The sequence below is a fragment of the Amia ocellicauda genome, chromosome 2, assembly GCF_036373705.1.
Source record: "Amia ocellicauda isolate fAmiCal2 chromosome 2, fAmiCal2.hap1, whole genome shotgun sequence".
Lineage (NCBI taxonomy): Eukaryota > Metazoa > Chordata > Actinopteri > Amiiformes > Amiidae > Amia > Amia ocellicauda.
This window is the reverse complement of record NC_089851.1, coordinates 41,503,082-41,519,218: the sequence shown is the minus strand read 5'-3', so window position 1 is coordinate 41,519,218 and position 16,137 is coordinate 41,503,082. Positions and strand designations below refer to the sequence as shown.

General features: G+C 41.5%; 1 protein-coding gene across 1 annotated transcript in view; it reads right to left on the bottom strand.

Moving 5' to 3' along the window:
• The window catches only part of wdr37 (WD repeat domain 37), a 55,553-nt gene extending 49,164 nt beyond the window's left edge, over positions 1-6,389 (bottom strand). The window contains exons 1-2 of the mRNA XM_066723858.1: positions 6,187-6,389; positions 467-645 (exon numbers count right to left, since the gene is read on the bottom strand). Of these exons, the coding sequence (XP_066579955.1) occupies positions 467-604 (138 nt within the window). The 5' untranslated portion in view covers positions 605-645; positions 6,187-6,389. The remainder of the gene's footprint in view (positions 1-466; positions 646-6,186) is intronic.
• Positions 6,390-16,137: the final 9,748 nt, after the last annotated feature.

The following is a 16,137-nucleotide window of genomic DNA, read 5'->3' as shown; positions in this document are numbered from 1 at the left end:
CTTTATATAAATATAAAAGGTGGATCTCAGCATATTAGGCAATTATTCTTACTGAATGAACATCACTTTAACTGCTGGTGTAAGTTCACAATGCTCAATGTGTAACAAATATCTAAATATATTTATGTAAAAATAAACCATTCATAGACTATTAATATGTAGAAAGCGGTTTCTAAATCCACAGTTCAAAAGTACTGATGACAACGGTAAATGACAAGACCGAGCGCAGCTAGAACCTGAGCAAACAAAACATATAACCATCTCTTTGTCTCGATAATGTCTTGTGTAACAACAGAAAACAGCATATCCCACAACATAAAATCTTGTCCAACCAGTTCCTTCACAAAGTAACAGGTGAGGAAATCTAAATGCTTGTAAAAAAGAGAAAATAAACCATGAAGACAGCATAGAAAAAAAAGAGAACAAAATGTGAGGTTTCCATATTCACATGGAGGTTGTAACTTACTTGTCCCTCGATCATGTCTCTCTGCATTCCTGAGCGGTCCTGCTCCGTGCTGTTTGTCCTCCGGATTGACAGACTGTGAGACTTGCGCTTCTGCTTTGCTTGCCGGGCAGATGCAGTACTTCCACTTTCAACAGGCATTACTCTTCAAGTGACGTCCTCCCCAAACTTCCTATCTGAAACTAAGCAAACACACGGGCACAGCGCCGCTTACTTGTTTTGTAATCATGCTCTTGTATTTGTACTTGTTAAAAAAACGTTTGTTTTCAGTTTGAAAAGTATAAGGATTTAATCATTTTTGTATTTTTCTTTGCTTTTAGTCAAAAGTAGTCTGATACAGTGATAAAAAAAATAATAATAATGATAATATATAATAATAATAATAATAATAATAATAATAATAATAATAATAGGAACGATTTCAGGTTCTAATGTCACAATATGGAAAGATATACTTAATTCCACTTTAGCGTTATTTGTCAAGATCACACCATTAATGAGAAAAGTATTGAAAACAATCTGAATTCTTATACGTGAAATGTACAGGACCCGACAGCCTTAATTAGCAGGTTTTCAAAGCACTTAAAAGATTAAAATCGCATTGAAAGATGCATTAACACATATGTATCAGATGTTAATTAACACCGTCTACCAGAACTGTTATTAAATTACCTTAAGTATATACCATAACTAAATTTAAATAATAAAAAATAAACATATTAAAAAATATATTTTGCTTTAAAATAATAGGCCTATATATTTTCTCCAGCAAGTTGTGCAGTTAGCGGTCTGAAATGAACTTCTAATAATCTGGCAGTTCCTCAATGACTCTAGAAGATTTCCTTATATGAACATTTCTCATCAAAACTATCCTACTTCACAGGCAAATAGGGGAGAGGGGGGGAAGAATCAACAAATGACAACATTTATGTCTGTCTTTTTATTTTATTTTTATTTAATGTAATCTTAAAATATATTTTTGAGATGCCCAAATCCTGTGGGAGTATAACAGACCAAAGTTAATTCCTGATCCAATTATCCCAGAAAATATAAATCTAGAAAAAATCTGATTTCATATGAATACATTCACACAAGATTACTGTAAGAGAATGCATAATGTTATCTGTGATTGACAGGTAGCCTGTTTACTTAACCCAGGCCTCTTTCACTGCATTGCTGTTCTGTGTATTGTAATAAGAACTAACCTACCAGTTTATGCCTATGACCGAACATGGGTCACACCATTAGAGTGTGTTTCACTGCTGTGATCTTAATACATGCAACAGTCACATCTGCGGTCAGTTTACAAATGTGCCATGTATTTCAGGGGCAACACAACATTATTTTAACAGACTTTTACTTACAGCAGTGCTTGATCTTTAAAAGTGCAATTTCTGGACTATGGTCACTTTTTATAACCTGAAACAGAGTATGACATGAAAAACCTTGTGTGTCCACAGGATCTGCTGCTGCTGCTGTCCCTTAATGAATTCCCCTTCTTCAGGGCCATGTGGTAAAGAGTTTCTGCTAAAACCCTTAGGACATGTTGTTTATGTCACAGCAACATATTCAATAATTAATACAAAGTTAAACAATGTATGGTGATTTGTTCTCCAAGATGTCATACAGCCACATAGTGATGACAATATGCAATATGCAGAGGTTTTGATTAAGAGCTTTTGGTTTTTGAACATTAATTCCTGCTATAGGCTAAATAAAACACCCTATCTGCAGAAACAGGAAGCAACACCAATATGAAGGACGAACTATGCAATAACAGTCATGTTTGTTTTCTTATAATCATTATACAAAATGTGCCTTTTTGGCCCCACCCTCTCTATATATATATTCATCAACCTCCTCATTAGCTGGCACCCAAACTGGACATGCAAATCCAGACTAATCCAATCCAAAAGTTGTAGTCTCAGTTTTCTAAACACTATACAAAAGTGAAAAGTCTGACTTTTAATCAGTCTCCATCAGTCCTTGTAGAGTACATTGACAAACTTACATAAAAGCAAACATGGCACTATACACAATTAGGGTTGCAAAGGGTTGGAAACTTTCCAGTCAATTTCCATTGGAGGTTAAGGCCAGGATTTTTTTTTATTTCTGCCCAATTTCATCCGAAAATGTTAGCAAGGGGAGAAGTACAGATAGTAAGGCAAATCTAGGTCGTGTGGCATGTGGTTTTGTTTAAAATATGGGAATCCAGTAGAATTACAATCCTCTGCATGCACAGTGCACTCTTGCATCACATGTGCAGCTGATTCTCAGATTCTTGCACAGTAATGCAGTGCTATTGAGCCCAAACTGCTGCACTGTCTGAGCCAAGGACTACAGGCTTTCAGGTAAGTTTTGATTACATTACCGGGGTGAATAGGCTATATTTTATAAGACATGATAGATCAGTAAATTTGCAAACAGTAGTTGTTTAACTCATTAATAACTGACATGTTCACTGTAGTTAGAAATTGGTGATTTGGGGTAACCTATAACAAAGTAGATTGGGGCTCTCGAGGTCCAGAGTTGGAGAGCACTCAAACTTCAAGCTTTAAAATTACAATCCATTAACAGAGAAATACACAACTTCAGCGATACAAGCTTTCCATCTACAAAGGCATGCTAAAATCTGAAACCTACTGATATAGCTTGGAGTTGGAAGCCTTAAAAGTTGCATGCAGCTTCTAGTTATTATTATTATTTTTCAGGTAAAACATGGTCCCCGTCTTAAATGTCGATTGATAAATCATCAGCTTTACATAAACACATTTTGCTTTAGGCCACTATAATTTTAGAGATTTATGTCAAAAAGTTATTTTTTGGAGGGGTTCAATTCATAACTAAATTGTTGATTTTTTATTTCTGTTAGAAAGGTTTATAATTATGTCTGCTTATGAAAAGATAAAAGGTTTATGTTTCTGTCTGCATATGACATAGTAAATACAGCCCAGGCAAATAACCCCTACATTTCCATTTTATTCCCGATAATTCCCATATATTCCTGTTAATTCCCACAGAACTTTCCACCTTTTAATATTCCCAAAATTGCACAACCCTATACACAATGCTTTGACTTGTTTGTCACGGTTTGCAAAAAGCAGCGATGCAGCATGCAAAAAAATAGGAATATCCATATCTTTAATTCAGATGCACTGTTTAATCCATTGCCTTTGTCATAAGGGTCCTCACAACATCTCATAAATCTTGCCTTGCCTTACCTTACCTACCTAGAAGAGGATTCAGTGTTGGCAGAAACTCATCATATTTAAAAAGAGTGCCTCTGGTAAAGGGATAATATAACACACAACATAATGTTTAATAAATATATTTTAAGTGACAGACCAATTGTGCCTGTTATATATATATAGAGACTAATGCAGACTGCAATAACTGATCTGAATAATATCACATGCAAAAGGGTAGCTAGGCATAATTGAGCAATTCCACCGTTTGATTGGAACAGATCATATGTATATCATGGCAGTTTATTCTTAAATCTAGAATGGGGGTGAGTAATCCATAGCCCCAGGAATATCAGAAAAAAATCAGAAATGAGGACTACACTACCATTGCATTGCATTGCCATTCAATATGTCATTATGCGGTCCTGCAGATACAAACGTATTACCCATTATACCGCTCTGAGGATTAAATATGAATAGAGAGTGCTTTGGAATGTGCTTCTCAGAGAGAGAGTGATATATAAGTTATAATAAACTGACTTCACCCAGCCAATAGCTTCAATTAGCTGAGAAGCAACAGGAAAGCAGTCAATTGTCCCGGTGTGTTGGTGCGTGTCTGATTCTGACGAGTGGGCAAGACATCACTAGACACTCATGTCCCTGTCAATTGCCCTGCCAGGTACATCACTAGACACCCATGTCCCCGTCAATTGCCCTGGCAGGTACATCACTAGACACTCATGTCCCCGTCAATTGCCCTGCAAGGTACATCACTAGACACTCATGTCCCTGTCAATTGCCCTGCCAGGTACATCACTAGACACTCATGTCCCTGTCAATTGCCCTGCCAGGTACATCACTAGACACTCATGTGACCGTCAATTGCCCTGCCAGGTACATCACTAGACACCCATGTCCCCGTCAATTGCCCTGCCAGGTACATCACTAGACACCCATGTCCCCGTCAATTGCCCTGCCAGGTACATCACTAGACACCCATGTCCCCGTCAATTGCCCTGCCAGGTACATCACTAGACACCCATGTCCCCGTCAATTGCCCTGCCAGGTACATCACTAGACACCCATGTCCCCGTCAATTGCCCTGCCAGGTACATCACTAGACACCCATGTCCCCGTCAATTGCCCTGCCAGGTACATCACTAGACACCCATGTCCCCGTCAATTGCCCTGCCAGGTACATCACTAGACACCCATGTCCCCGTCAATTGCCCTGCCAGGTACATCACTAGACACCCATGTCCCCGTCAATTGCCCTGCCAGGTACATCACTAGACACCCATGTCCCCGTCAATTGCCCTGGCAGGTACATCACTAGACACTCATGTCCCCGTCAATTGCCCTGCAAGGTACATCACTAGACACTCATGTCCCTGTCAATTGCCCTGCAAGGTACATCACTAGACACTCATGTCCCTGTCAATTGCCCTGCCAGGTACATCACTAGACACTCATGTCCCTGTCAATTGCCCTGCCAGGTACATCACTAGACACTAGGTACCCGAGCAGGCAGGGGCTCCAGCATGCACTGTGTGAAGCCAGAGCTGCAGCTGTACCTCCAGCCAGTGGGTCTCAACCCCGGTGCTGAGGACACTACCCTGCGGGGCTGTTCCAACTGAGCTCTCAATTACTTCACTGAACTCATTTGATGTTTTAAATTATGTAACTAATAAAAAGTTGGTTCCTTAATAAGATAATACATTGCTTGTAGATGTGTTTACAGAACCCCTAATGTCTATAATAATTAAAAGGCTGTGATTTAGGAAATCATTAGTGAAATTAAGCGTGCAATTCAGAAATGGAGAGCTCTGTTGGAAAAAAGCTCTGTTCTAGCCTGACCAGAGTGTCGACACAACCGCGCAGATTCAGGTGAAGCACAGTGTTTGTTACCCCCTACGACCATTTTTAGCAACGATATTTGTAATGCTACTTCCTGGGTACTTTATAGCAGCTCCGGTAAAAAAAAAAAAAAAAAAAAAAAAAAACAATATTTAAAAAATCATTTGCACACTGAACAGCAAGAAAGCGTTGATAAATAGGCGTCTAGAGCAAAACAATATAGTACTATATATGGTAAGTAGTACCATGGCTATTTAGCGGCCCTGCATACACGAATGCAAAGCAAATGTGCATTATCATTACTACACCGTCGTAGTAAAATGCCTGAGTACTGTTTAAATACAGTAGTAAAAAAAAAAATCTGAATTAATTTCTGATGTGCCACAGTGATCATGTTAGCACATTTGGGGACCAGAGAGCTGCGACGATTCGCGTTGATTTATTTTCGTGCCACAACCCAATGTCACAGTCGATAGGAAAGCATGACCAAATCCCGGGACAACACTCTTCCCTAATCCATAATAAAAAATAAAAACCGAGCTATGCGTTTATATTGTATCATACCAATAGCGCATACTGCACAAGGCCGTATTTATTTATGTTGCAACTTCTCCAGTCCAGAGCCACGGCCAGCCACCGATGCAACATAAACATGAGCAGCCACAGCACGTCTGTACTCACACTGACACAGCCTGGCTACGCAAGTGCCCTTCGCGGTTCACTCATCTGAAAGATAAAGGGAGAAAGCGCCTTTCCCGAGTGACCATCTTCCAGAAAAACCTGAAACCGCTTCCCGTTTTTCTCCCTTTCCTTTCGGTCTTGTTTCCTGCCGCCGGGATTGTACTTGACGCTTCGTTCCTCCCCTGTCAAAATGACATGCCCTCACCACATCCGGGTACCGACCGCAGCCGGGGTTAAAGGACAAGCTGCGATGGGCGGGGCCAAAAGCACAGCGTTTGAGTGAGAAATCGCGGCGCCATCTTGGGTGATAATAGGATCGCGTTACTGAAATAAGTACATAGAACAATATCACGAATTGTATACTATAAAATTCAGCGTGATATGTAGAAAAATAATGAAGCGATTAATAACGTTTAGAAAACAAACATACACTTTTGTAAAATAGTTTTTCGGTAAATATGAAAAATAAAGACTTCTAAACACGTTATATAAAAGGAGATAAAACCATTAATCATTTTAAAGAGCACACTTATGAAAAATAAATATCTCTAGGATACATAGAGTAGCCTCTAAATGTATGCATACCTTATTGAGGTGTTATTTCAATATATGTTTATACCATTTCAATATATTCTGTATGTGTTACTTTTTCATATAAACTAAACTAATTGTAAACACCCATATAAATATATTACAATACTAGTGACCACTGAAGTTGCATTACACCAAAGTAAAGCTATTGTAACAGCACTATTGGATTGTACTTTTACAACATTCCCCTATTGTAACAGCACTATTCTACCATACTGTTACTACAACCCCCTATTGCAGGGGTGGCTAACCCTGGTCCTGGAGGATTTCCAGGTCTCTGTCAATCACCAATTATTGGATATCTTGAACACAGGGACATTTTGCCTAATTAAGATCTACAATTGGTTCAATTAAGCAGTTAATGATGTGGATAGAACAAAAGTCTGTAAGCCCTGCGGTTCTCCACCCCTGCCCTACTGTAACAGCACTATTCTACTGTACTGTTACTGCAGCCCTCTATTGTAACAGCACTGTCCTACTGTACTGTAACTACAGCCCCCTAATGTAACAGCATTATTCAACTGTACTGCACTGTACTGTTACTACAGCCCCCTGTTATAACAGCACTATTCAATCAATCAATCCATTTTTATTTGTATAGCACCCTTCGCGGGGTAGAGTACTGAAAGAGTACTGTTATATTAGCTAAGCTTTGAAATGTCTGTTTTTTGAAGCTATATAAAATAAAAACACGCACCGATTCAAACTTAAGAGACACATTGGTTGTATTTGTAGTAATGTTGTAATCCATCAGTATTTTGGTTTCATAAATGGTGGATAATATTACTTTTTGTTGGTCATTACATTAATAGAGTTGCTCCAACTTGACATTGGTCTATATCTGGTAAGGAGTTGATAGTAGGCCTCATTGTTATTGTAAACCTACTGACTAAATAATATATTCATATGTCAGGTCTTGCTGCCTGAAAGGGAAACATCTGATTGTTTTATAAAATGTTGAAGCTCACTGAATGGCCAATTCTGGCTTTTGCTCTAAAGTAAATAAAAAATACAACATATTATTTGATATATACATATATCAAATATAAACATACACCAAAGCTCTGTTAAAGTGAGTAATTGTTTTAATTTCTGTGTGGGATGGATGGGATGAAGTATGCTTATGTACAATTCCACATAAAGGTAAATAAGAGAAACAACAGGAGCATTTCTGTAAAGTGGTGGTAATGATCTGAATACAAAATCGCTACATGAATGGGAAAGATGGACAAATGGAGTGGCAATTTTGATTTAACATTATTGAAGAGGTAGCAGTGACATATTCGGAGCATGTTATAAAATACATTGAACTTTCTCACATACAATATACAACTGCCATCACTGCTGTAAAAAACGAAATAACTTCAGATTTTCCCCTTCCTAACTTCCTCTTCTGTCCTTTCACAGTTCAAGAGAAGCCACGTCTGTGTTATTCTCAGACTTTTCCCCTTTATTTTCATATAATTAGTAATTAAACCGTATTTTTTGTTTTATTATTAAAATATATTGTAGCGAGCAGGGGTCTCCTTTTTCTTTAAGTAACAGACAGACAGACAAGTGGTATAAACCAACGTCAGGAAGTTTATTACCCTTGAAAAACAGTCGAAAGGTTCCTATCAGCTGAGACCCACGCCAAACAATACAAAATTAACTCTTCATATTATGGAGCATTATAAGGGTCAAAATGTAATCTTTAATTCATAAATTAATTTGTCAATTCGTAAATTAATACATTAATGTATCAGTACATTCAATAAATCATCAATTCATAAATCAATTCACTAATTTATTTCGGGGTTTGACAAGTGATCTTTCAATTTAATTTGGCAAACAAACTTCTTTTTAGTGCTTTTCAATCACCTGAGGCACTGGGTTTTGACCTTCATGAGCCACCAGTTTTGAGCCAATCACACGCAGGAGGGTGGGTTCGATCGATGGTGCCGTAATTGGATGTGTGTGAATTATTATAATGGGGTAAATATATAGCCTGTGTACAAATTTTTTTTTAATTATAATTAAGCTATTTTTTGCCATACTTCTCTCTCTCGACTTGGCGGCAGCAGCAGTGTTGCATTTAGCTGTGAAAATGTCTTTATATTCCTCACAACTTTCAATGAAAAGGTCTCGCTCAGTCAGGCTGTTCTCTAGTTGTTCTCGAGTTGTTCTCTGTTTTGACGTCATCTTTGGTGCAGATGATTGTTTCAGTGCTCCACAATCCTCCCTTGTGAGGCAGTATGAGCACGTGCACGTATCTGAACTCCTGAGACAAGTTTAGCCTCTATTCGACTTTGAGGAATGGAGATAGCCTGACTTAAATGATCAAATTAACTGATTAGCCTGAATTAGTTAAACCAGGTACAAGGAACGGGGCCCAGGAAATAGTATTCTTGAGTTCAAGGAAGTGTTTACAAGGAACATGGCTCCATTAGTATCCCTCTCCATCCTTCTCCTTGTTGCCTTGTTAGAAGCAATGTCTGTAAGTAACACTGTTTATAAACATGCATTAATGTTGTGGACATTTTATTTTGAGATTGTGTTAAAATGTGTAATTACATGCTTGCTGAACAGTGATAAGCAATCTAAATACTGTAGCTATTTACTCCTCCCATTTTCTGTAGTTTATACTTTCTACGGGACATCATATTTGTGTTTGTGTAACATACTCACCATTTTTACTGGAATATAAATATATATTGTTACATTTAGTACAGATTATTATGTGTGACAATCTGTATTATTGTAGCTACTTACCCTTGTAAACTGAGACATTTTCTTTTGTTGCAGTTTCACACTTTGATTCATCTAAGCTTCATAAATGATATCGACGTGCAGAGACATTTCTAGGCATAAGTGACATAAGAGTTCTCTTAGGGCCCCTAGCAAAAACTAAAAACTAATGTACTGAATATAGTTTCAATTGTTTTCTATAATTGAACACAGTGATCAGTTTTCAGATTGAATTTTATGTTTGATCATGGAGAAGTTATGGTGGAAACCTGCCATCGATCTGTTTTTTTTATACACTGGGTGTAGCAGAATTTATTTTTTATTTAAATTGGATTGTGATGCAACTAAATTACGGCGGAAAAATTGTGGAAAAGAGACCAAGAACCAAGATCACACCAATCTGGCTCACAAAAGTGTAAAAATAAACTGAAGGAAAACAAGCACAAGAGAAAGGTATTGTAATATTATTTGATTAGGCTATGCTTCGTTTTTATTGCTGTTTTAATTATGATGACATTAAATGTGTAGCTAAACCAGATAGCTGGCTGGCTGTATGGGTTTCTTGTTACTTTAACTGGACAGTCCAAGTTCACCTCACCTGCCACCAAAGAGCATTTTATTAAAACATGGTGGCTGTGCATTTACATCTGTAGAGAATTTGACCTTTTTATCTTTTTTGCCTCTCATTAATCTAATATAAACACTGCTACCTAGTTCTGTAGCATCGATGAGCAAGTTAGCCAATTAGCTAATTTAAAATCAGCAAACGGGATTTGGCAGTTGTAGGTGATCTAGGTCAAACTGTGGGGCACGCCTTGCAAGGGCGGTGTGTCAAGGAAGGCTCGAGCTAGTTACAGTTATAAAAAAAGTGTAGATAATTAAAATATATATATATATATATATATTAAACATATGATATTCTAAAATAATAATAATTAAAAAGTTAAACATTCTACTGTTACAAATCAACAGTGCTGTTTTTGTACACTGTCCTTGGTATCCTGAAAGGTGCTTCTAAATAAATTAGTATTAATAATAATAATAAACATAATATACGTACCTTGTGTAGGTTCTCCAACAAGTAAACACATCACGAACATGCTCAGAGTGAAGTGAGAAATTGATTGTTTTGTGAGAAAGGGAGAAAAGCGCCCAATACAAGCTCAAGTGAGGGCAGCAGCAGAGGTTCCAGAAAAAGACGAAATTATGACGAAGCTGATTTAAAACTGGACTTTACATGGAGCGGCTTCTCAGCATTAACTGCAATTAAAACAAACTATCGCTCCGGGTTTTCTTCAGAAGATAACTTATATGTCTAAACTGCAACCCCTAATCCCACTACTTTGTGCATTGAGGAAACAAAACAAAAAAACTCCCACTGTAGGTAGGTAAAGTTGGAATAATGCATATTATACAGAATTAATCTATCATTGGTTTGTGTCATGTTTCTTAAATGTTTTGTTATCTGTTTCCATTTGTACTGTTTTTTTTTCTCAAAATATATACTTCTGCAGCTCATACTGATCTCTATATTGATCAAATCTCTATTATTCATGATTTTACAACATATTGTTGTATTGTTTTAGTAAACTATTTTGTGTCATTGCTCAGGAAGGCTCATGTTGATAAATTTAAACCTGCAAAGTATAAAATAGATATCAGTCAAGACCATTGTTGACTGACAGACTTAAGACAACACATGATGGGGTGCTGCTGACTATGACTAAGCCTGGGCAAAACTGTGTAAACCACTAAACGTGTCTTGTAAAAATGTAAAACAAATCCTGCTTAGCGCCCCCAAATGCTTAGAAACTGCCAGTGTGTCTTGTGGAGTTATCGAATAAGTGTTTAGCCATTTTGGATTGCTGGATACACTATGCTACATCTAGTGAGACCATTACTGTGAAAAGACAGCATCACGGCAAGATGTGAGAAAACAAGAAACTTCACATGGAGCTGCACAGTGTCAAGGCCTAAGTGGCTATCATACCGGCATAGAGACACCATGTCTCAGCACTCCACCCTGACCCAGCTCCTTTGGAGTACAGGTCATCTCCTCCCGCTTCAGAGCATGGCAGGAAGGAAGACAAAATGAGAGGTCAGAAGGTGCACAGAGGTGTGCAGCGAGGGAGTAAGCATGAGGGCATGCTCCAAAATATGTCTGGTCAACGTGTACCCAGACAGACGCAGAGAAGAGTTCAAAAGAATGTACGCCATATTGGATGAGCAGAGCAATTGCTCCCTTCCAAGTTCCCAGTTCTATGACAGCATCAAGATCAAAGGAAGCTCATTTCCATACACACTGAAGATGTGTGCTGGGCTCAAGGAGACAACCTGTGGTTACATTAAGGAGTCAGCGGCCAAGAGGATAAGTTTCCCCCAGATGCAGCCAATCACCCCAATCATCTGACCTGTATTGCAGACAAGATCCCACCACTGGACCTGGATGCCAACATACAGTTAGGTCCATGGACATTTGGATATTTGGACAGTGACACATTTGTCATCATTTTGGCTCTGTATGCCACTTCAATGGATCTGAAAGGTAACAATCAAGATGTGCTAGATGTGTAGACTTTCAACTTTAATTTAAGGGTATTGGTGATGCTCTGCCAGGCCTGTGCAAAACGCCTCAAGAACAAGCAGGAACTAAAGACAGCTGCAGTGCAGGCCTGGCAGAGCATCACCAGGGAAGAAACCCAGCATCTGGTGATGTCTATGGGTTCCAGACTTCAGGCAGTCATTGACTGCAAAGGATTTGCAACCAAGTATTGAAACACAATTTAATTCATGATTATGTTAGTTTGTCCAAATACTTCTGAGCCCCTAAATTTGGGGAGACCACATATAAAAATGGGTGTAATTCCTACACCGTTCTCCCAATTTGGATGTAACTACCCTCACATTAAAGATGAAAGTCTACACTTAAAGGACATCTTGATTCTTTCCTTTCAAATCCATTGTGGTGGCGTACAGAGCCAAAATGACTGTCCAAAGATTTATGGACCTAACTGTACTTCTCCTATTGGGCAGAGACCTCCTAAGTGTGCATAAGGTCTGGAAACAGATCAACAGTCCACACAATGCCCCATTCGCCCTAAAGCTGGACCTGTGTTGGGTCGTCTTGGGTGATGTGTGTCTTGGAGGTGCCCACAGACCCTCACTGGTGGACACCTACAAGACCTCCATCCTGGAGGATGGTCGACCAAGCTATCTCCACCGAGGCAGCAGTCGGGTCCAAATGAAATAGAGTTTCAGTCAAGGACCTCTGCATCAACATTGCCCAGTATTCGCCCAGCGTTCAACTCAAAACAAAACATCCTCCTAACGGATGTATATGCTCAAAAATTAAAACTAAAACTAAAAGACCTTGAGTCACGGCACTTCCTGGTTGCAATACACAGGGATTGAATTTCGTACGCCTAGATAAATATCTAAATAAGGAGATAATTTTCATCGAGTTTATTTACATCCTACATAGATCTATAACATTGGAAAAAAACACAAGCAAAATGCCAGATAAAATGCATATTGTCAATCGATAATTTCCCATGAAAACTGGCACCGCACCTCCTCCTTCAGGCAACTTTGGAAATGTGGAAGACTTCAAGGAAGAATGGAAGCAGGTACAAATCCCAGCCCAGACCTTTTGGAATTGGCAGAGATTCGAATATCTCAGCACATTGCAGAACCACCATAAGTGCCAGAAGCTCTCCTTCTCATCGCCATCCCTGAAGGGATGACTGTGCCATCTCAGCCCTAACAGGCCAGATGGTGGCGTTTATGGACTTTATGAAGAACCAGCACAATATGTTGGCTTTTTTTATTCTACCCTCAGTAGAAGGAGCTGCCGCTGAAGCTCCTCTGCTTACACCTTAGGTGACCGTCCTCTACTTGCATCCACCCCCATGCAGCAGCACCCTGTCTTGGTGTCCAGTGTGGTATCAGGAGGTGAACGGGAGTCAGACAGATCAGGGGAGCAGTCTTGCTTTAACCCTACCATCATTGACCCTCTCTTTGAAAAGCAGGCACCGCCTACAGATAATTTCATCTCCAGTGTGGGCCGTGCAGCAAAACGGCACCAATTGTGGCTGTCTCAGGCCAGAGTGCCCAAGAAGGGTCGCATCGCAGTTTTTGGATGCCCCTATTTTGCCCGGGTTCACATTTGATTCGTCGGTTGAGTCCACGCTCCAGGAAAGCCCAGTAGCAATCGCAGCAGATGCCCCAGGTGTTATCCTGCCAGGGGGTCCTTTCCTCATTACAGCGACCACCACAGCGCCACCCTCCTGTTGGTTGGCCCTCTCAGCAGTTGCATTCACAGAAGGGGAAGAAAGGAAAGCACAATTTCTCCTCGCACTTCCAGGCCCCCCAGGGTGGTTCTCAAGCCTCTCAACCATCCGCTCAGTCGATCACGCATCGCCCCTTAAGCTACACAGCAGTTTCCTCCTATTCAGAGCAGCAGTGTGCCTTTTGCGAAGTACCACCCTCTGCTAAACACGAGGGGTTTTATTTGAAATACTTCCTGGTGCCCTAGAGGAATGGTGGTTTCCCATGGATCTGAGACAACTGAATCTCTGCTTACAGGGTGTTGATGCTCATACACCGCTACATCACTCGGTGCATTAAGCGATGCGATTGTTTCACGACCGTGGACTTGAAGGGTGCTTACTTTCAGGTTCCCATAGGTGCCAGTCTTTGGAAATTTCTCTGCTTTGCATTCCAGGATAGACTTCTATGTCCTACCGTTCAGTTTGTTTCTCACTCGATCTGCTCAAGTCAATCTACTTAGAGGATCTGGATGAAGGGGACTTAGAGACGGATCTTCTAACTGGGATGAAGCTGAAGGGGGCATTCCACCTCTGTTCCGGGTGCCAGGGCAAGCTGCCCTTGGATGATGGACACGACCAGTGCGTGTGCTGTCTGGGTGAGGAGCGTGCCCAGAACGCACTGACTGGAGAAGGGGGCTGTGTACACTGCGCAGCTGTTATGGAGGCCACGCATCGTAAGAGAACCAGGAACTCCCTGGCAGCCAGCCTCCGCAGCGAAAGCTCCGACCGCCGCTCTTCCGTTGGCTTGGCTCCACGCACACCCCCTGCAAGTGTTTCTCTTCGAAGGCAGAACAGGCGGTGGTCATCTTCCTCCCAAGATTCTCCAGTGAGGGTGCAGTCTATCTCCCCCTCTCCGCCTCCTTGCAGGTGCTCTCCTGGGAGGAGAGCACGCTCCCCTAGATGAAGGTCCCCAAGAGTGAGACGATCCTGCTCCAGGTCATCTAGATGCTCCACGGACTCCTCCGCGCCACAGGAGACAGGAAGCAGAAGGGATTGCAACACTGCTTATGCAGTTTAGGGAAATGAGGCATAGGCTGGACTCCCAGCAGCAGCTGATAAACACTGTGGTGGCGCAACTTCTGCCGGAAGAGGAATCCCACCTCCTACCTCAGTTTGCAATAAGCAATGCAGGACCACGGATGCCATGCTGAAGAAGGCTTATTCTGCAGAGACTTCAGCATTCCAGGCTAAAAACGCACAGGCCATCCTGATTCTGTGCATGGGTCACCCGATGGGATGCCTGAGGGAGCGCCAGTCTATAGCAGATGTGGAGGAGATGGAGCTGGTGAACGCCTACATGACGGACTTGCTACGAGAAGGGGTGAAAGCCATGGGGAGGTCCCTCGCAGCCATTGTAGCAGCCAGACACCATCTGTGGTTGACACAGGCTAAACTCCAGCACAAGGAGAAGTCTGTCCTCCTCGATGCTACCATTACCCTGGGTCAGACGTTCAGTGAGACGGTGGACCTCTCCATTGAACGATCAGCAAAGGAGACAGCGTCCAAATACGCTGATCTCCAACAGGCTAGACGGCAGCCACAGCAGCGCCTGTGGGGCTCCCAAAGACCCAACAGGCTGTGCCCGAGGCAGGGAAAGCCTCAACCCAGGCCACAACAGTCCAGTGGTTCGCAGCCTGAGCAGTGCCGCAGAAACCAGCCACAGGCAAGAAGGAAGAACAGGCTCTCCGGCTGGAAGCCTAAGGGCAAGGAAGACACCCAACAGCCCCTGCGAAGCCGAAGGATCGTTCCTGAAGGGACGCGGCCACCATCACCAATCCCACCCCCCCAACAGACCGACCAGACTCGACCAATGGCAAGCCTGCACCTGGGACTCCTGCATACGCCCTCCAATTCCACTCTTTCCCCCACCCTTCAGGGGTGCTGACCACTACTGTAGGATGTACCGAAAGGGCTCAAGCTCTCTCTCAGGAGATCGTGGTGATGCTGGAGAAACGAGCGATACAACTAGTGGCCGACGAAGACTCTCAAGCAGGCTTCTACTCGGGGTACTTTCTGGTGCCAAAGAAGGACGGAGGCTTCAGGCCCATTTTCAATCTGAGGGGCCTCAACATGTTTCTGAAGAAAAGACTCTTCCACACGTTGACGGTGCAGCGTAACGTCCAGTCTGTCTGGCCAGGCGACTGGTTCATGTCAATAGACCTCAGGGTTGCTTACTGCCAGGTCCCCATCCTCCCGGCGCACAGGAGATAACTGTGCTTTGCCTTCCAGGGCCAAGCATACGAGTTCAATGTGCTGCCAGTCGGCCTTTCCCTGGTTCACCCCACATTCTCAAAATGCATGGACG